Below are 22,422 nucleotides of genomic sequence, written 5' to 3'. Positions count from 1 at the left end.
AAAAAATATATAGGCCCTTGGCAATTGGAATACTCGTCTCCTCTAGCCATCTAGTCCGTTTAGGAATGCCTTATAGACCAGCCCTGCTAAATGGCAGTGAACACATGATCCACCCGGAGAGGCTGCTAGTATGTGGATTCTGTTTCAGGAGGGTCTGAAGAGGGGCCTGAGATTCTGACATTCCGAACAGGCTCCGAGGTGGTCCATGGAGCACCCTTTGGATCGAAAGAAGTCCAGCAGAAGCTACCACAGGATTATTTACATTGAATTACAAATTCTTAGCAGACACTCTTCCACTGCCACACTGCAGGTGCATAATAGCCACATGTGGCTAGTGGCTACCATATTGGATGGCACAGATACGGCGTATTTCAATCATCAGAGAAAGTTCTAAAGAACAGTACCGGCTGGCTAGAGCATGCCAAAAGCAGGATAGATACTTCTAAGAATGGGGAGGGGGTGGCCCATTTGTCGGTGAGTTCGCTTATTAATTTCTAAACGGAAAAGACACATACCTTCTCCCTTCTTATGACTTCCGCTACTTGTGCCACACCCTTAACAAGACACAACAAGGAAACACCTTTTAAAGTTCGGTCCTCTCAACTGTACCATGTTTTTATGTGTTTCTTATTGACACGTGTTTCTTATTAAAAATAAGACCACATTAGGGCACATGGGAGGCTCAATTGGTTAAGCATCCAACTCTTGATTTCATCTCAGGTCAGGATCTCACAGTTCATGAGATTGAGTCCTTGCATCAGGCTCTGTGCTGACAGTGAGGGGCCTGCTTGGGACTCTCCCTCTCCCTCTCCCTCTCTCTCTCTCTCTCTCTCTCTGTCCCTCCCTCCTGTGCTCATGTGATCTCCTTCTCTCCCACAAAATAAATAAACTTAAAAAAAAACAAAACTAAGACCACATCAATGATGACTGTTACATTCCCACAAAAATTAAAATTTGGATATGATGCATTAGAAATATCAAATTTGGACAAGTATTACCTATGCTATATTTGAAAGGACATTTCAAATATTCAATAAAGCAACAAAACTACAAAAAACATTAGTGATACAAATGGAATATTTGGCTCACAGGGAGAAAAACAGAAAAAGGACTTTAGAGCTAAATGACATGGAAAGTAATTTATTTTTTTAAGTGCACGTAACTGTTCTTTATGACATCCGTAAAATGAACCAGTCGTGGCACGTTATAAAACCTAGACGAGCCACCAAAGTCATTTTTTACACAGTGATGCAGACGTCTTCTTACAAAACAAACACAAATCTAAGTATTCAATTCATGTTTCAATCTGGTTTTCAGATTTTTAAAAGCCATTTTAATACCTAAACACAAGAAAGTTTCCAAATTTGGTCTCAATAACCAAAATTGCCTAAGTTAATAAATTTACAGTGATTTTACATTGATAGCTCACTTCAAATCCTTTTAGCTCCTATTGTCACCTACAGGCAGCACTTTAAAAAAAATTATATATATATATATATATATGCATATATATATATAGTGACTCATGCTGTAACTGTTTAACATGATTGCATACTTTAAATATTTTTTCTTCATTATAGAACATATGGTTCCTTAAAATTATGCAAAAATGATAGAAATTATTCATGAAAAAACCAGCTTCTGTGCATAACCATATCCAACAGGTGTGTATTTTAAACACATGAGGGCTAATTAATGAATGTTTGTATTCCTAAAATACTCATTAGGGTGAATTCTAAGGAATATATTTTCTGTATTCATTTATGCTCTTTATTAAAAAAGTAACAAAAACCTGGAACTCATTTTCAGCAATACTTTCTTAAAATGTTAACTTCATTCCTCCAAAGACTTCTTGTCTGTGACAGCTTAGGCTTGAGCACAACTCTCAAAGAGTTTGAAACTCCTGCACGAACCGCATGCAGTGTAGACAGTAACAAGGGAGAGTAGGGTTTAAACACTGGACACATTTCTGTTTAGTAGGAGTTTAAAGTGTCTTATTCTGAAAACTTATAATTTTGCAACCACTTTCAATTCTTATGAACATCTGAATAGAGCCATGTCCTACTCTTTAAAAAAGTTTTTGCTCATCTTGACAGTCACCTGAGAGCAAAGATCAAGAGACAAAAGAAGGTCTTGGGGTGCCTGGGTGGCTCAGTCCGTTGAGTGTCCAACTCTTGGTTTTGGCTCAGGTCATGATTCCATGAATTCCAAATTCATCAGGTGAATTTATGGGATCGAGCCCCATGGAGTGTCAGGTTCCATGCTGAGTGTGGAACTTGCTTGAGATTCTCCCCCACCCCCACCACTCTGCTCCTCTCCCCTATCCGTGCTCTCTCAAAAAATAAAATAAAATAAAATAAATAAAATAAAATAAAATAAAATAAAATAAAGTAAAATAAAATAAAATAAAATAAAATAAAAGGTGTTACAAAACAATGACCATATTAATTTTTTTTTTTTTTTTAACGTTTATTTATTTTTGAAACAGAGAGAGACAGAGCATGAACGGGGGAGGGTCAGAGAGAGAGGGAGACACAGAATCCGAAGCAGGCTCCAGGCTCTGAGCCGTCAGCACAGAGCCCGACGCGGGGCTCGAACTCACATACCGCGAGATCGTGACCTGAGCCGAAGTCGGACGCTTAACCGACTGAGCCACCCAGGCGCCCCAACAATGACCATATTAGAGAAGACCATTTTGAAATTTATAACAAAACCTTTAGCTCTCATTTTGGAATTGTATCTATCATTGTGATCTTATGCCAATGGTTGAAATAAAGAACTCAAATTAAATAGACAACTGTGTGATTTCAACTTGCTATGTTTAAAGTAGAAATCTCAGTTGCTTTTTGGGAAATTTCTTTCCTTCTGGCTACATAACAAGAAGTGAAATCATCTCATCCTATGATTCCTACATACACCTAAAAAGGGAATTTGGTTTTGAGTGGAATATGACCAGAAAACTGAAATCCACTATTTAATACAGGTTTATTTCTTATCAGTTAAACTGTGGTATTATTTACTGAGAATAGATCTTTCTAAAGTCAGATCAAATTATCACCTCAATTCATCAGGCTATTCAGGAATCAGAATGTATTAAGGAATCGAACAATACAGTACTTCAAAGAAACATATGGTTTAAAATGCCTTTTGACACTTTCAAAGTTATATGTCTGTAACTCTTGAAATATAAAAAACATTAGCTGTTCATTTTGCATAATGTACAGATTCATGTGATTTTTTTTACATATTTTATGGATTGAGAACAATGTGATACTCTATATATATACTCTCAGTTTAAATATTTTTTAATATACAAGGAATGCATTTAATGTTTAAGGAAAGACTGAGATTTTCCTAACGGTTTACTATTTACAAATAAAGGATCTGAAGAGATTTTGTGACATGAAACTTTTCAATTCAATTACTTTCAATTATATTTAACAGATGATTTCACTGGTAAATTAAAAATATTTTTGTTAAGGAATCTTAATTGCCTATCATTACACTTACAAGGACTTTTTAAAACACCTTTTCAATAGACATCATAAGATACTGATAACCATTTCAAATCCAAGTTCAAGTACAAAAATCATCTCAGCTATAGCAAATAATACAAAACATGTTTGATTTCAAACTTTGTTCTGCAGTATTTCAACATTTGGGCTCGTCCTTTAGACACGAGCGATTTGTTTTCCATTTCTGTTAGTGATGCCAGGCGCTTGAGAGGCAAGTTTAAAATCAAACTCTGAAAATGGTTTAAAAAGCTGATTAAAAATGCCACACATCAATGACATTAGAAGGAGTTTCTTACCACTTCCGAATGCTCACTGCCATCATCGCACATACTGCTTCTATACCTCGAACTAGATTCTCAGCATAGCCAGCAAGAGGTCCTTTTACAGGAAGCTGAAGTGCATTATCACAGTGATACTGTTTCCACAGCTGGAAGATAGTGCTATTAGTTTCCCACGCTTGGCAATGCTCTTAAAATAGGCTCTCAGGCACCGAAAGACAAAAAATGACTATTTGCAAGCACTTCAGGAAATGATGGTCTGGCAAACTGAGTGAAACTTCCACACCCAAGCAAAACCAGTTTTTGATGTAAATAGGTTCATTGATTACTAAAAGCAAACAGACCCAAGAAAAGGATGCTATTAAACACTGTGAGTAGTAAATTACTGGACTAGGAGAGGAAGGAAAATGAGGAACTCACGGGCTCACACCTCGCCTTCAGAGCACACACAAACATTCACTTCTCTGGTAAGGGACCCACCCTGTCACATGACCTCCACCTAGACACCTAGTTTTCAATGGAGGGGCTAGCAAACATCATAGGAACCCAAGCCGACAGGGAATAAACATACTACTCAGGATTAATGTCCATTTATTTAAATAAGTAGAAAGAATTTTCCAGCAATTTAAAGAGAATTTGAGTGTTAGTTTGCATAAAATTAAGGCGTAGTAATTTACTGGATTTTGAATCACCCGGAAGTCGAATTAGCTAACCTATTCTGACATCGTCATTTCAACAAGATACCGGCACACATTTCTTTCTGTGCCTCTTTCGTTAACTTTCAGGTGGTGTATAAAAGAATGTCACACTGTTCTGTCTCAACATTATGATCCAAAGAAAATATTTCAACAAAACGCTTCAATTTTCCCACAGCCTTTTACAAAATGATAACAAAAATCTTGCCAAACATCCTTGTAATACAAGGACGGGATCTCCGCCAAGGAAGCTGTGATGTTTTAATTAGAAATAATTTTAACCAAATACTGGACAAGCTTAATTGGTTGTCCAGATCAAAATGCAGTACAGTAATGTAGGAAAAGCTCCACCTTGAGTGGCATCTGGGAAAAAAAAAACACAAAGGCAAACCATGAATCCAGCTCACCTCGCACTTGTAGATAATTGGTCATCAGAGAGTTTGTTACATGAAGGAAGATTGAGAATTATAAGGATGCCTTGAAGACTTGGTCCTCTCAGATTCTGATGAGAATCTCAAGGCCAGAGAGGTTAAATAACTTACCCGAAGCCAATCAGCTAGATTGCCTGCTGGGAACAAACTAACCCCCAGATAATGTCCTTAGCTAAACTCTAGGACGGGACACACAATACAGTGGATAGCAAAGGCACAGAGAAACAAGAGTGGGCTGAACTCCGGAAACAGTCTTAACTATCAACTCAATCAGTAATTAACCTTGAGATCCAGGGCCAGTCACTAACTCCTCTGCATACGCGCTTTTCATCCTTAAACCGAGTCGACTGGATTAGATGAATTTCAACCTCTCCTCTACCTCCAACTTCCCGACACTGTGCGTATGAGTAAGACAGCACTTGCCTAAAGCACTACCATAAAATGCACATACACACACACACACACACACACACACACAGAATTTGTACAGACTGATTTTGTGAGAATTCTTTAATCTCCTGTCAGTGTTGAACCCTATTATACACACTAAGAAGAAAGAAGGCTAAAGAATAATGAAGAAAGAAATACTGCATGGGAAATGGGGCTTTGATACAAAGAGGGAAATCAGAAAAGAAGAAGGAGATAGAAAGCAAGGAGAGCAAATTAGGTAGCAACACCTGGGAGAAAGCCACAGGTCCTGGATACCAGTATGAGAACAGGCAGGGGAAGAAAGAAGTGGTTGAAGATGTTGAAAAAAAAAGAGAAAGGTAGACAGATCAAAAGATTGAACTGCATTGAAGGCCACATTCTTTTAAAAGGCATTCACAAAAATACTGCCATATTAACATTTTTATAGTAGTGTGTGACATAGAATGTACTTCCTGTAAATTACTTATTTGTTCTTAAACCAAACCAATTTGATTGGTATTACTATCCTTACTATTTTACAAAAAAACAAATTGATATTCAGAGATTTTAGGTGGCAAGGATGTGAAGTCAGACCCTCTAGCTCAAATGCTTGCTTTTCTCAAATATATCATGTTGCCTGTCTAGTCCTACCATCAAAAACATTTAAACACTGAAAGGATGCTATTAAACACTATATGATTAGTAAATTACTGGACCAAGAGAGGAAGGAAAATGAGGAACTCATAGGCTCATACCTCACCTTCAGAGCACACACAATCATTAAAAGCGTAAGGCAGAAAAATTGTCAGTAAATAACTAGCAAGACTATAACTAGTAACTAGCAAGAGTTCAAGCCCCACATCAGGCTCTGTGCTGACAGCTAGGAGCCTGGATCCTGCTTCAGATTCTGTGTCTCCCTCTCTCTCTGCCTCTCCCCTGCTCACACTCTACCTCTCTCTCTCTCTTTATCTCTCTCTCTCTCTCTCAAAAAATAAATAACCATTAAAAAATTTTTTTAAGAAGAGTAGATTTTAAAATTTCTCATTACAAGAAAAAAACTGTAACCATGTGTGGTGACTGATGTTAACTAGACTTATTGTGATCATTTTGTAATCTATACTGATAATTAAGTTGTACACCTTAGTGTACAACTATAATTAGTTGTATACTAATATAATATGTTGATTTAAATTTTTTTTAAATGTTTATTTATTTTTGAGAGATAGAGAGAGACAGAATAAATGGGAGAGGGGAAGAGAGAGAGCAAGACACAGAATCTGAAGCAGGCCTCGGGCTCCAGCTGTCAGCACGGAGTCTGACACAAGGCTTGAACCCACGAACCATGAGATCACGACCTGAGCCGAAGTCAGGCCCTTAACAGACTGAGCGGCCCAGGTGCCCCGGTTATACATTAATTATATCTCAATTTTTTTAAACAAGAAATTTAAATCAATTCACCTGAGACTACTTTTGTGTTAAACTTCTCAAATGACTACAATACTCATATAATCTCTTAGTAAAAAACAAAACAAGGAGGAAATAGTAATCACACAATGTAGAAAAATAAGTAGATAAAACTGGTAAAATTTCTATGAACTTTACAAGTCTGTACTACTACTAACAAAACATTTGGAAGAAAAGGTCTTTAGGTAAACATCTCCCTTTTTTTAATTAGGAAAACATTTCTTAAGGAGTTATAACTAAAACAAAAATATCCACAGTGCTAATTTGAGAACCACTTTTTTGAAATATAAATTAAGCTGAAAATGTTTTCTAAAAAGCATGTTTAAGAAGTCCTTAAAAGGCAAAAAGATGGTGGGCCACCTGAGTGGCACAGTCGGTTAACCATCTGACTCTTGATTTCGGCTCAGGTCATGATCCCATGGTTTGTGAGTTCGGGCCCCACATGGGGCTCTGTGCTGACAGTGCAGAGCCTGCTTGGGATTCTCTGTCTGCCTCTCTCTTTCTCTCAAAAATAAACATTAAAACAAGGTAACAAAAAAAAAAAAAAAGATGGCTAGAAAGAACAGGATACCTGGATGTGTACAGAAACAACATGCAAATGAGGCTTAAAGCAATAGGTGAACCGCCAGGAGATACACTGATGATTAGCTGCCAAACACACGGACGATGGGTAAATGTGTAGTTGTAATAGTACAGAAGTTAGAAGCACAGTTACAAATTTCACCTTGAGTAGGATAACAGTGGTCTGGCAGCCCTGGAGAAACACATAACAGATGCACTTTTCTGCCCGGATTGTTGCTTCTAAGATCTATCTAAGGATGGCTATGTAAAGGTGATGGCTGAATCCAGGGAGGAGATGAGAACTTGCAAAGCAGAGTTCTCACAGTACATAAAAATCATAGAAAGTTTCAGAAAAAAACCCCAGGTAACACTCAAACTTACCAGATGCTGGGGGGGGGGGGGGAGGGACAAAGTCAGCCAAGAATGAGATGCTGAGCTCAGAGAAGGAGGCAAGAAAACACAGGATGTGTGAGAGAGGGAGGAAAAATGAGTTGAAAAAAGGTCGGAAGGCATTAGGACCATGGACAGTTCTTGGCTTTGATGATGAGGAAGGCATTCATGATGCCTTCTACCTATAGTTAGAAAATTCCCCGGGTTTGCAGCAGAGGATGGTAAAGAGGCCACGAACATGAAATCGGACAACTTTGCTCTGCGACCTGTCAGCTGTGTATTCCGCAGGTCCCTAAGCAGGCACCGAGTAGTTTCTGGGGGGCAAGCTCCAGAGTCTACTTTCTGGAGTCTTGCTTTCTCACCACAATAACTTAGTTCCGTATCAAAGCTGTCACTTAAAGTTCTGCACCTCAGTGTCCTTATCTGTAGAATGGAAACACCATCCTATTTTCCGTGACTGCCATGAGGGATAAATGAGTAATTACAAGCACACAGCAAATCTTAGTTTAAAAAACCAAATACTCTGAGCCTCAGTTCCCTTCTCTGCACAATACAGAAAAAAAAAAAATACCACCTATTTCTGAGGTTGTTTGAATAACTGATATCAAAGAAATCACGGGACCATGCCATGCTTCTGCACTGCTGTGTGATCCCCAGTATAAGACCATGGTCCTGTATTTATGGCTTATGTTGAATGCAGAACAATCTGCAGTCTGCACTGGGGACTCAAATTTACAACCCAGGAGTCTTCAGTATCATTCACCACAGTAGAAAGCATAAAAGTCAACCTTAACATGAGAACGATTCAAAGAATAATATTTCAAATTCAAGGGCTGTGGCCAATAAACACGCCAGTTTAAGAAGAACATCACCTGTTGGGATGCTGGGTGGCTCAGTCGGTTGAGCATCCGACTCTTGGTTTCGACTCAAGGTTTTGCGGGATCGAGCCTCGCACAGAGCTCTGTGCTGAGAGGGTGGAACCTGCTTGGGATTCTCTCTCTCTTTCTCTCTCTCTGCCCCTTTCCCGCTCATGCAGTCTCTGTCTTGCTCAAAAATAAATAAATAAACTTAAAAAATAAAAAAAAAATCACTTGTAAATTATAAGCATCATTTGACACCACATCTACTTTTGTTGGTGGCAACAAAGGCATCTCAGAGGGCACTGGCAATTTTGGTTTCAGATTGTGCCTACAAAATAGCTCCCTAAATAATGTGGAAGTGGAAAAAAATAAATGGCAGCCAGTGGTTCAGTGGTTATTAAGACCCCAAAAATGTCCCTTTTCAGTTGTGACCAGTTTTTCCGTTCTATTAAGGCGTAAACTAAAGCTGACATAGTATCTCCTGCTGAAGCTTCCAGAATCGCGAGTAAGAACATACAACTTTTCACAGACATATTCAGCTGTTGGCAATTTCCCTCAGCCCCCCTTTGGCCCCTAGCTTGATTATCTCCTAGTTGACTAACTGCATAAGCGTGGGTGGGGGATTCCAAAGCAAATGCCATATAGATATGAAGATACACTAACTGCAAAATGCTCAAATGGGCACCTCTTCTTTTTAAGTTTATGTATTTATTTTGAGAGAGAGAGAGAGAGAGAGAGAGAGAGAGAGAGAATGAGAATGCAAGTGGGGGAAGGGCAGAGAGAGAGGGAGAGGGAATCTCAAGCTGTCAGCAGAGAACCTGATGTGTGGCTTGATCTCATATACTGTGAGATCATGACCTGAGCCCCAATCAAGAGTCACTTAACCAAATGAGCCACCCAGATGCCCCCGATGGGTGCCTCTTAACACTCAGGTTTACGATTTCACCTCATTTCAAGAAGGCACGTCTGTTGCCTCCAATACACCTACTAAATGTAAATTTACTAAATGTAAAATGTATTGCTCAGGGGAAAAGAGCCCCTTACAGCACTCTATTGCCATGTAACTGAGAACAACAACAAAATGATTTTGATTTAAATGTTTTGGCCCAGGATGCCGTGTAAACAGACACAAGGAATCTATAAATAACTATGTTATTTTCAGGCACTCATTTTATTCTATTTGCTTTTTAAAAACAGTTCACCAACCTGACTTCCTTCCACTGCTTTTTATTTTCTACCCAGCTTTCTCCATCATAATCAAGTGACTTAACTATACAAAGTATGTGTTCTGAATTAAATAAAACTCGATACACCAAAGTTACAGTCGTCCTTTATAGGAAATCTAGGTGTCACTACAGTCACCAAGTAGTTTCATATACGGAGAGAGAGCAAGCTCGGGGTATTTGTCTCATTAACTGCTGTATTCCGAGGTCCTAGACCAGCGCAGTGCATCTATGGTAGTTGCTCTGTACACACTTTTTAACTGAATGGATGAGCATGTTTCCCTGTTTCCATGCTTTCTCATTCATCCATCCGTTCGTTTCTTAATTATTTGTCATGCACTGCTATGATCATCTGCTAGATATCAAGGCTGCCAGCACAGACAAGGCAAACATGGCTTCTGCACTCAGCAGAGCTTGTAGCCTAGACCAGGTGTTCTAAAAAGGTGTTCCAGAAATTTGTTGCAGCATTTTTGGTTGTCTCAATAATTGAGGGACATTATAGGCTGTTTGTGGGCAGTGGCCAGGGGTATAAATGTCCTGCATTGTGCACAACAGTCTCACGTCATAATAAAATGGGTGTGCACCCCTCATGCCCTCTGTCCTGCTGGAACTTATGCAGGTGAAAAAGCTGTTGATGAAATGATCCAAATCCAGAACCCAACTCTATTCTGCATATAAGCACAAAGCATTTTTGGTTAGTTATCAAATATACTGAATTTTCTACAAATGAATGTCCTGTGTCAATCAGTGGAAGGTTGTACTTTCTTTGGGACTTTACCAAGAATTGTTGAGTATTGTCTCCAAGAGCCACCCCCCAGTGTGACATAACACCGTTAACCTTCGTTCACAGCTGCCCCAGCCACGGCACCTACAGACAGGGGCAGACATGTGACGACTTTGTCACATCTTGCAGTGTGGTCGTATCTGTACGATCACAAACTGAAACACGCATGACTTAAGGGTAAATCAATTACTGGGCACCTGGGTGGTTCAGTTGGTTAAGTGTCTCACTCCAGGCCAGGTCACGATCTCACCATTCCCAAGTTCGAGATCCGTGTTGGGCTCTGAGCTGACAGCTCAGAGCCTAGAACCTGTTTCAGATTCTGTGTCTCCCTCCCTCTCTCTCTCTCTCTCTCCCTGCCCCTCCTCCACTTGCATTCTCTCTCTATCCCTCAAAAATAAATAAGCACTTAAAAAAATTAAAGAAGAAATCAGTACTTACTGGAGTTTTATACATTTCGTGATAGTTGTTCACATTAACTGTGATTTTCATTTCAAGATCATAGAGGGGGCATGAGGAAGCATTTGTAAAAGAAACTGAGTCTGCGAGAGGTGTGAACCTTAAGGAAGCCACATAATTGCATTTGTATGAAGGAAATGGACTCAGTTCCGTGACAGGGACACATAGGAGAAACCGCTTTGTGGAGGGAAGTCAGTGAAAACCTTTCTGAAGAATCGTGGCTTCACTGAAAGCTTACGAACAAGAAGAAGGGACAGAAAGAATGCTCCAAGAAAAACAACAGCAACCACGAAGGCCGTGAGGCTGGAACTTGGCTTGTTGCAGACGTTGCAAAAACTCAGTGATGATGAACTACAGCAAGTCAAAGGGACATGATGCTGCCGGTGACGGGCGTCTCGGCGGTGCCTGAAATGAGCGGGATACGACACGGGTGCTAGACTGGCCGGTTACGTGGATGAATCAGGCATCAGTGTGCAGAAGAACAGCTGGGTAGAGGTCCGGGCCACGGTGGCACCGATGGGGTTCTGGGAGCTCCGGCCCCAAAACTGAAAGATAGGTTAGAAGCACCAGAGACCTGCTCGGGCTGCAGAGATCCCGTCTCCTGGGATCTGGTGGGGGCGCTACAGCCCAGGTGCAGCAGAAACATCCCTGTGAAATCCTTCCAGAGAGATACTGTTGTTGTTTGCTTGCTGTTCATATTTTACCTGTGCGTTAGTTCCTTCAGACGCTGCACAGGGAGCCTAACCAGCTGGACTCCTACCAGACACTTCTCTGATTATAAGTGCAGCTCTCAGCTCTACCAAAAACTCTGCTGTGGCATAAAAAGAAAAAAAGTAACGGCTACATTTATTTGAGAGTTATGATCATTTGCGTCAAAATCAATACCAAACGGTTAGTTATATATGGAAACCCAGTTTTTAAAAACTTCTCTCTTTTTTAAATGTTTTTACTTTTATTTTTGAGAGAGTGCAAGCAGGGGAGGGGGAGAGAGAGACAGAGAGAGAGACAGAAGAGAGAGGGACGGACAGAGGATCTGAAGCGGGCTCTGTTGGAGCCAGATGTGGGGCTCGAACTCATGAACTGTGAGATCATGACCTGGGCCAAAGTCAGACGCTCGACCGACTGAGCCACCCAGGTGCCCACATTTTTCTTTAATATGATTATTCTAACTAGGTTCACACCTAGAAAGGAACAGCTATAGGTAAGATTTACAAAAGATAGGCTCTTTATCCAGAATCCAAAATTCTAGAAAAGTCAAACAACAAGAAGTGTGAGAGGTATTAATTATGTTAGGCACCCTGAAACACTGTAATAGCCTCACTTCGGAAGTGACTCCTGAAGAAAGAAACCACACGTGGTTCCAATAGATGTCTTATATTTTAATTCTCTGAATGCTGCCAATCCCTGCATAGACTATGTAGGCAACGAACCTATTTTCAGAGGCAGAGAAGCTGCCTCTCGCTGTTTGCTCTACCTTTCTTCTCCTACGTACCCCCATTCCCCTGCTATTAGGCCTCTGGTCCCACTGCGTCTTGAGACACAATTTGCAAAACGAACACTACACGGAAACAAATCAACACAGTTAACAAATCAACACGGTTAACTCTGGCTTTCTTTTAAGCCTTTATCCTCTGGCCTCGGATACACCAGACACAAGTGACCCCTGTTACCTCATTCAGCCCCCCCTTCGGGCCCCACTCCTTGGCACTGGCTGCCATTTTTCTCTCCCCAGGACTCTCCTGGCAGCCTCTGGGCCCTTTCAAGGGCAGAGCAAGGTTGCAGAGGGGTAGAAAATATGGAGGGTGGACTGAAGATTGGGACCAGGCACTATGAGAAGCTCTCAAGGGACTGTATGTACACCAAGGAGATTGTTCCCAAGACTGTTGGAATCTCCAGGCAAGCAGAGTAAGGGCTCAAGTCAGGGGGAAAACGATAGGTCAGTCCTTGACAAATGTTTGTCAAATGATTAATCCCTTATTACCATACTTTACTAGTTTCAAGATGTACATATTTTTGGTATTTGGTCCTTGAGGTCCATAGGGCTTATATCATTATTATTCAATTGTAAAAATAAGGAAACGGACTCTCAGAGACACTTGGTGGTGTGCCCAATGTCACTCATACAATTAAAGCCCATACCAGCTTTTTTAAAGAAACATCAATTCTATTTTAAATAATTAAAAAAATTAAGTTTATTTAACTTTGGGAGAGAGAGAGAGAGTGTGAGCAGGGGAGGGGCAGAGAAAGGGAGGGAGAGGGAGACACCGAATCTGAAGCAGGCTCCAGGCTCCAAGCTGTCAGCAAGGAGCCCGACAAGCGGCTTGACCCAGGAACTGTGAGATCAAGACCTGAGCTGAAGTCGGACGCTTAACTGACTGAGCCAATCAGGCCCCCCTTCATCAATTCTATTTTAATACTAATCAAGAACTCATTGAGCTATCAGCCACTTGCTGGTATTGATAAATATCAAGGGTTTTCAAAACGTTAACCAGAATACTCAGAGTTTGATGTCTAGAAAGACTTATTTGTGCTAGAAATAAAACTTTGTCATACTATTTCATTCTAATGCCTTTGGCCAAACACATAGATAAGGGCCGTTGTCAGAGTTAGCAGACTAAACAGATATTTTAGGATAGATATGATTAATACAAAGCCCTCAACTGCCAGAGAGCAGCATAAGGATATTTTTTTTAAGAAAAATTAAGCTGGAAATCTAAGCTCAGACTCTCAAACCAGAGGCCAATGAATGAGAAACGTCAAAAAGTTCTTAATCCCTGGGGCACTACATTCTCTGCTTTTCCCTTCTATTAGTTTCAGATGTCTTTGCAGGTCATTTTACTTTGGTGCGTACCTTACACTAAATCAACCCAGATCAGCCCAGGGTGAAGAAAAGAAATGCTTACACACTTAGTTTATACCATAAAATTCTTGAGCTAACAACAGCTGAGAAGAGTCATATCCTTCACAAAGATTTTTCCAAGGACGTAAAAATACAGATTTCATATAGAATCATACATTTTTAAATTCTAATTTGAAAGCTTCAGATTAACTAGAATTAAAATTAAAAAAAATTGTTTATGTTTATTTTTGAAGGATGAGAGAGATAGAGCACAGCGGGGGAAGGGCAGAGAGAGAGAGAGAGAGAGAGAGAGAGAGAGAGAGACACGGAATCTGAGGCAGGCTCCAGGCTCTGTGCCGACAGCTCAGACGCGGGGCTCCAACCCACAGACCATGAGATTATGACCTGAGCTGAAGTCAGACGCATAACTGACTGAGACACCCAGGCACCCCTAGAATTAAAATTTAAGCTGTATTATTGTTTAGGAACCATATTCCCCTTAAAAAAATTATAAGAAGCTTTTTATCTTTCATTTTTCTTGTACAGAACAGATCACATTTACCTGCTACTGAATAAAACACTTCATGAAGAAGAAAAATGACCTTCTTAAAATATTAGTATAATTTATAATTTTACTCAAGATGATGCATGTTTGACAGTGAAAATATGTCCCCATATACCATTCATAGATTTATGGATTCAAAATTATATATTCATTCATTTTCTCAGAAGATGAGAAAATCCAATATCCTAATAATTGCAAATTCTGCTAAATATTATACGTAAAACATTCTCCCTTAAAAACCACCATGAAATGGGGCACCTGGGTGGCTCCGTCGGTTAAGCGTCTGACTTTGGCTCAGGTCATGATCTCACGGCTTGCGAGTTCGAGCCCCGCATCGGGCTCTGTGCTGACAGCTCAGAGCCTGGAGTCTGCTTCAGATTCTGTGTCTCCCTCTCTCTCCATGCCCCTCCCCTGCTCATGCTCTCTGTCCTTCAAAATAAATCAACATTAAAAAAAAAAAAAAAAAACACCATGCAATGCTATGAAGAAATGGTTCCTTTCAGTACTACTTAAAACACAGTTCTGCAACGAAAACCATGTAGCCTCTTGTCCTTCATATAACAAGTATATATTACTGGAAAAGCACAAGTCTCATTAAGAGAAGCTCTTCCAAAGCAACAAACAGACAGTAAAACAAAGTGTCTACAAGTTCTCATAAATGGAACTCCTGGAATGCTTTTAACCCATGTACTTGCTTATCACCCTACTATTCTGGCTACTCTTCTCCCTCATCATTTATCAATCGTACTGTTCTCTACTTCAGTACACATGCATGATAACGTTAGTCACTGACCAAATTCCATAACCTAAGAGCATTCATACAGTGGTGACATGTGCTATCTTCAGAGCCCCGTGCGATAAAGCAGTTATGTTCTCTGGTGGTGTAAGAATTACCAGCACCAGACGCCATGTTTTTCCCTGCTTCGCAGAGGAGCCCGGTAATGAGGCGTGCTATGTAAAAGTCATCTCAATTCATGCAATCTGAAAGAAAACACGAATACCAAATAAGGAGACGTTATCCTTTCTGAGGGTAAGAACGTAGTATAAGGAGACTGACTTGGGCTAAAATGCACTTTTAGGCAGCATACGCGTTTGGTGAATAAGGCCAATGTAGCTCATTCAGCTCAGGCATTGCCGTGAACGCACAGAAAAAAACAGACCTGTAGAAATATCATCTGTCAAGAGCTCTGCAAGCTAGTCAAACGTCCTTATTAGGAAAAACTGAACTGGCCTTGAGAAAGCACCAAGAGGATACAGGATTTGAAATTCTGCATGTCTATATTTGTATTTTAAGTGTCACAATTATTTTTCCTAGGTTTGCACAAACTGTCAGCATTCTGACTTACTGAATTGAGGAACTAATCAGGAAAATGCTCTGAATAGACTCTACAACTTTGAAAGAAATGCAAGCACGGAATTCTTAAATGATGTTAAAAAGTTTCCTAATTCCGTAATTAAGAACTTGATTTAATTCATTGTGTTGGCCTATTATTTTGTTTCCTTTGTTCCGAATTAAGGGCAGAGAGGAAATGATGCAGATATACGGGGTTGGAAATGATTTCTCTCAGCTGGCACAAACCAGCTGGTTTCTCATGGGAAAATAAAAAAGGTAGGAAACGGGGAACATTGGAATAGCACATGTTCCCAACAAGATTTTGAAAGACACTGCGTTTTCCGTGTAGCAAGTGTCTCCAGGTTCATCATTTCACCTAGTTGAAAAACAGGGGTAGAAGGATTTAAGAGGCACTGATCACCAGGGGTGCCTGGGTGGCTCAGTGGGTTAAACATCTGACTCTTGATCTCTGCTCAGGTCATGATCTCACTGTTCGTGCGTTCAAGCCTGGCATCAGGTTCCTCACCGGCAGTGCGGGGCCTGCTTGGGATTCTCTCCTTCTCTCTGCTCCTCTCCTCTCTCTCTCTTAAAATAAATAAATAAACTTAAAAAAAAAAAAAAAAAGAGGCAGCAAGCACCAGAATCAGAGAAAGATCTCTTAGCCCCCCATTCCCTAATGGGGCTTCTTCCCTGTTCTATGTAACTTATTTTATCCCAGGATGGTCTTGCAATCTTCAATTCACCAGGTTGATGGGATATAGAATGTACTGGGTCCAAAGCCTAAAAGTGCAAAACAAACATATCACAACAAAACAAAACAACACACCCCGAAGTAAACACACTACCACCAACAACAAAACCTTAGTGCAATCTGGTTATAAATGTGGATTCCAGCAAGGAAAAAAACTGTTTTAAAATGGTATCGACGAAAAAAATAAATAAATTTTAAAAAGAAAAGAAAAGAAGAAAAGTGGGATAAACATAGTCTTTACGAAAATATCTTTACTTGGCTTTTACATACATTCCCTGTGGGAATGAGTCTGCTCTTGTTTTTTTGAAAAGGAGCTGGGACATAAAGATAAGGGAAAAACAGTTCATTTCATATTTCTAATGGACCATCCTGGGAGATTAAAAAAAAACAACAACAAAACAAAACATAAAAAAAAAAAAAAAAAAACATTTGAATGAAAGTGGTCCATTTAGAGAGGGTTAAAGTGATTTTTTTTGCCCCCAAAGTTTATTTATTTATTTATTTTGGGGGAGAGACAGAGAGATAGCCTGAGTGGGGAAGGGACAGAGAAAGAGGAAGAGAGAATCCCAAGTAGGCTTCCTACTGTCAGCACAGAGTCAGATGCAGGGCTCAAACTCACGAACCGTGAGGTCATGATCTGAGCTGAAACCAAGAGTCGGATGCTTAACCGACTGAGCCGCCCAGGCGCCCCCAGAGGGTTAAAAGGATGTTTAAAGCACGAGTTAATTTTGAGACCATGGGGGCAGCCGGCCTGTTGGGTGATTTTCACGAACTCTAAGAGAGGACCATGCAGCTGGTCTGCAGAAGGTCTAGGGTGTCTGGCTGACTCCTGGCGGGATTAGGTGGGTGGTTTCTCCTGCTTCTGTCACTGGCGCCCGGGGGCTCCCGAGACGTGAGACATCCCTGGCTGTGCTCAGATTCTTCCTCACTAGAGAAAATCCTGTGTCTACTGCACAGGGTTGCTGTGAGAATTAAATAAGATAATACATACGAGGCATTTGGCCTCATTCAACATACAGGCTTACTATAAAGATTTTTTTTTTTTTAATTGCGTTTCAAAACTCGTGGTAAAACAGACACAACAAAAAAGTTACCATCTCAGCGATTCTGAAGTGCGCAGTTCAGTGGCATTAAGTAGGTTCACACTGTTGTGCCCCCACCACCATTAATCCATCTCTAGAACTTCCATCATCCCAGACTGAAACCCTGTTCCCATTAGACACACCTCCCCATTTCCTTCCCCCGCCCCCCGCCCCCCCCCCCCCCCCCCCCCCGTCAGCTCCTGCAACCACCGTTCTCCCTTCTGTCTCTATGAGTTGGTCTGTTCCAAGTATCTCATCTAAATGGAACATCCAGCATTTGCCATCTTGTGGCCGCCTCGTTTCACTTAGCACAATGCCTTCACTTTTCCTGGCATTAAATCAGTCCCAGAGGAGACAGGCATTCTCACTCAGCTCTAGAAATTTAACAGATACATATTTTCTCAGCCCAAAAGCAGATACCTCATCAGCAACGGGGACACTTTTTTATCCACACAAACTGTCTTTTATAAGCTGGAGTAGTTTTATTAATCTGGAGCTCAGGAACAACTGTTCTTTTGGGCTCTCTTGAAACAAATAACTTTCAACGTCTCCACCAACTAGATGTTCCGGCTACAACATCACGTCTCTCAACGGGAGACAGAAGCAGTCAAGTGACATTCTCATGGGGTCCCTGAGTCCCACAGCAACTTCTACAACAGTCTTTGAATTCCTACCACTCATAGGAAACACAAAAGAGAAGACAGGTTGGAGGTCTCTTTAAAATATAAACCTTTTGGGGGCACCTGGGTGTCTCAGATGATTAAGCGTCTGACTTCGACTCAGGTCATGATCTCACAGTTCGAGAGTTCAAGCCCCACATCAGGCTCGCTGCTGTCAGTGCAAAGATCCTCTGTCTTCCTCTCCCCTCGTGTGTGCATTCTCTCTCTCTCAAAAATAAACATTAAAAAATACATACATAGGGGCGCCTGGGTGGCTCAGTTGGTTAAGCGTCTGACGTCAGCCCAGGTCATGATCTCACAGTTTGTGAGTCTGGGCCCCACGTCGGGCTCTGTGCTTATAGTTCAGAGCCTGGAGCCTGCTTCAGATTCTGTGTCTCCCTCTCTGTCTCTGCCCCTTCTCTGCTCATGCTCTGTCTCTCTCTCTCTCTCTCTCTCTCAAAAATAAAAACATTAAACATTTTTTTAAAAAAATACATATAATAACTTTGAAAAATATTTTGTTTTGTTTTTGTTGTTTAAAATTTATTTTTCAGAGAGAGAGAGGGAGGGAGAGGGCATGAGCGTGTAAACTGGGGGGGAGAGGCAGAGAGCGAGAATCCCAAGCAGGTTCCACACTATCAGTGCAGGGCGGAACATGGGGGCTGATCCCATGAACAATGAGATCATGACCTGAGCCAAAATTAAGAGTCTGACACTTAAGTGACTGAGCCACCCAGGTGTCCCAATATTAACTTTTTTGAAAAATATTTTTTGGGGGAGAGTGCAAGCAGGGGAGGGGCAGAAAGAAAAAGACACAGAATCTGAAGCAGGCTCCAGGTTCCAAGCTGACAGCATAGAGCCTGATGTGGAGCTCGAACTCACGAACTGTGAGATCGTGTTATGACCTGAGCCGAAGAGGGACACTCAACCGACTGAGCCACCCAGGCGCCCTTCCCCCTCCCCACCCCCAATATAGACTTCTATTAAGCCCCGTAACGAACTTGGATCTCCACAGAGAAAAACATGTTAACTCAATCATATTAAAGAGACTGTTCACAAACCTATTCTTTAACCGCTGTTGAACTGAATTCCACAACTTCTGCACTTGCAACCAATCTTTAACCCTGAGAATTCTCGCAATATTTATTGTCTATAATAGAGACATTTGTGGTTCTTGATGTCGCTGTATTTGCACAGATGCATACCTATTTTTTTTATCTTGTTAACATTATCTGAATAAATGGTAACACTGTCAACCATAGAGATCTCACTTAATTTCACCTGGGTAGTACTCAACACATATCACGTGGAGGTGATTAATATTTTTGGCAATATCGTGAAGTTACTTCCCTTTCATATTGTTATATCCGAGTGCATGCACAGAGTTTTGTGTTTAAAAAAAAACACCCAAACATCACATTAGCATTAATTATTCACAGTCTACCTTGAAAACCCACTGTAAAAGCCATGGAAGCAGAGCTGGGAATGATTCACAAAACCCGCTGATGTGGCACTTAGCCTTGAAATATTTCCAAGCCTGTGTTTTTATTGAACATTAAACCTTATTAAACCAAGTCATGAAAATGGTCATAAACCTGGACCCAGCAGGGGGGAATCTCAGGCTCTTCAGGTTTCACGATGCAGAAATACCTGTGCTGATGCCAAGACAAGAGAGGTCCAAAAGAAAAGAAGGAAAGAAAAATGGAAAGGAAAAAAAAAAAAAGAAAAAATTGGGGAAAAATAATGTGAGGTTAGATGACTTGATTTTATACGTTATTAGTATTGAAGGTACGTTCTTCAAGCAATCATCAGGGCTTCAAAGGAAAGACAAAACTAGAAATAGCTATTCTGAGATGCTGAGATTCTGAGAAGTATTTTGTATCACCCCCAAGGGCCTTTACAACCTCCCATATGGAGGAATCCAGAGATAAGAATTACTACTTTCATTTTAGGTGATTAAACAAACCTAGACATGTTAATTGACTTGCTTCCAAATGAAGACGCAAGAATTAGAACCAAGAAAAAAATCTCGTTCTTCCCCTTTCCGTGCAGTGGGCTCTGTCCATTTTATCATGTTCTAAATCCTATCATGTTCTCAAATCAAGGCCATTTTCTGTCCTCCATGAGTAAGTAAGAAGATGAGGAGGCCCAGGATGGTACAAAACAGACTTTGTCAAGAGGGCACCTGTAGCACAGGGTGTGGAACCTTCGGGACTGTGGCAGATCTATTTTATGTGTTGGTAACACAGTTAAGGATCTTATGTATGATCTCAAGGGTCAGATTTTTCTTTTCTGATGCCTGAAACGCCACTAACCCAAATAATTGGTTCTACACTCGGACGAAGGTTTAAAGACAAGTACCGTTTGTAAGGTTAACAAACAACATTACATTCAAGTCAAAATGACCGCAGGTCTCTTACCAAGAAAGAGTACAGAAAGTTCCAGTCCTCCAACCCTAGGGGAAGAGTTGGGGAGACAGCCCCCCTCCCACCGGTATGACCACTTAAGGGGGAGCCCCACAGGAAGCTATTAGGGTGGAAGAGCCCTTTCTGAGTTCTAACAGCCCTGAATCAACAACCTGATGGCCTACCGGCTCACGCTGCCCTCGACGGTGCAAACTCTATGAACCTAAAGACAAGACAGAACACACGTCTCATGTGAGCTACAGCTTGAGCCAAATGTGGTCTTTTTCTTATTTGTGGACAGTCATTAGTTCTCTGCAAAAAGTAAGTGAGATATCTAAACAAAGTCAAAGTTTTTTGTTTGGCTTTCCAAAATCAAGGCTTAAGTTTTGTGACCAGTTTAGCGTCGATTTTAATGCCACCATGTCACACGAGCTACCCTTGAGTGACATAAGCGGGGTGCCGCGATATAAATGTGAAGGTCAATTTTAATTTTTAATTTTTACATAATCTGTACACCCAACGTGGGGCTCGAATTCACAACCCCAAGATTAGGAGTCACAAACTCTACTGACTGAGCCAGCCAGGCACCCTGGAAGATCAGTTTTTAGGAAAGGAAGTATTTCAATGGCAGGGACTAGACGGGGAAAAAAACTAATAGTTCAGTCTGTAATTCTGTTAATATCTAACAAATAAAAGTGACATTAGCCTCTAAACCCAGGAAACCTAATAAAATACGTACACAGAAGTCCAAAGAATATACAAATACTTTATTTAACATTCACCTTTGCTAGTAGTCTACTAAATAGAAATGAAAGCGTTGCCGTGTCATTTTTTTTTTTACATTTTATTTCTTTTTTACGCTTATTTATGTATTTACAGAGAGACTGAGAGAGCATGAGCAGGGAGGGGGCAGAGAGAGAGGGAGAAGAGAGAATCCCAAGCAGGCTCTGCACCATCAGCACAGAGCCTGACACAGGGCTCGGACTCATGAAACCACGAGCTCATGACCGGAGCTAAGATCTAGAGTCAGACGCAACTGAGCCACCCAGGCACCCCTAATTTTTTTTTATATTTTAAAGTAACTAGACATTAACATTAACATGGGGTGTATCGTTATAAAATTAGTATATTATCACTATTATGTTGGCACTGGCAACTGGTGCAATAATTTTGAAAAGAGATATGGAAAGCAGAGCCAAAGACATAAAAACACTCAACTCCACTCACTGTGCAAATAGCTCCCCATCTGAGACTTTACCTCAAGGAAGTGATTTAGTAGAGCCAAAAACCATATGCTCAAAATTGCTATTACAGATTTCTTTACCTATAAAAACAAGATTGTAAAATCAACGAAAATGCCAACAATAAATGACCATTTTATTTCGACACACCACGGTAAGTTCGCACAATGCTATACTGTGCTATGATTTAAAAGTCATCTCAAAACACAGCCGAGGGAAAAAGGCAGCACCTAGGAATAGTCTGTATACTATAGTTACAACCATAAAAATATGTAAGCTTATAAAAAGGACTGGGACGTAATTTGCCAGAACGAACATATCTGGCCCAAAGAGATGCGACTGTAGTGTTCCTACACACACGTTTCCTGTGATATTTCTTATATTTTTAATATCAATCACTTCTAATGAATTAGTGGGATGTGTAAGGCTCTCTTTCAAGCTTTTTTCAATTTTAACAGCAGAGATAATTTGGCAACTCTCTG

The 22,422-nt window shown here is 40.6% G+C and overlaps 1 protein-coding gene across 11 annotated transcripts in view; it reads right to left on the bottom strand.

The window, feature by feature from the left end:
- Positions 1 to 22,422, bottom strand: part of CACNB2 (calcium voltage-gated channel auxiliary subunit beta 2) — a 384,840-nt gene that overhangs the window by 164,294 nt on the left and 198,124 nt on the right. The window contains exon 1 of one of the 11 annotated variants that reach the window (XM_060659223.3): positions 3,812 to 3,944. The exons of the other annotated variants lie outside the window; for them this stretch is intronic. Within the exon in view, the coding sequence (XP_060515206.1) occupies positions 3,812 to 3,844 (33 nt within the window). The 5' untranslated portion in view covers positions 3,845 to 3,944. Of the gene's footprint in view, positions 1 to 3,811; positions 3,945 to 22,422 lie in introns of those variants that run through there. 11 annotated transcript variants of the gene reach the window in all.

This window comes from Panthera onca, chromosome B4, assembly GCF_046562875.1.
Source record: "Panthera onca isolate mPanOnc1 chromosome B4, mPanOnc1 haplotype 2, whole genome shotgun sequence".
NCBI lineage: Eukaryota > Metazoa > Chordata > Mammalia > Carnivora > Felidae > Panthera > Panthera onca.
Note: the sequence above shows the minus strand (reverse complement) of the source record. Positions and strands in the feature narration are given on the sequence as shown.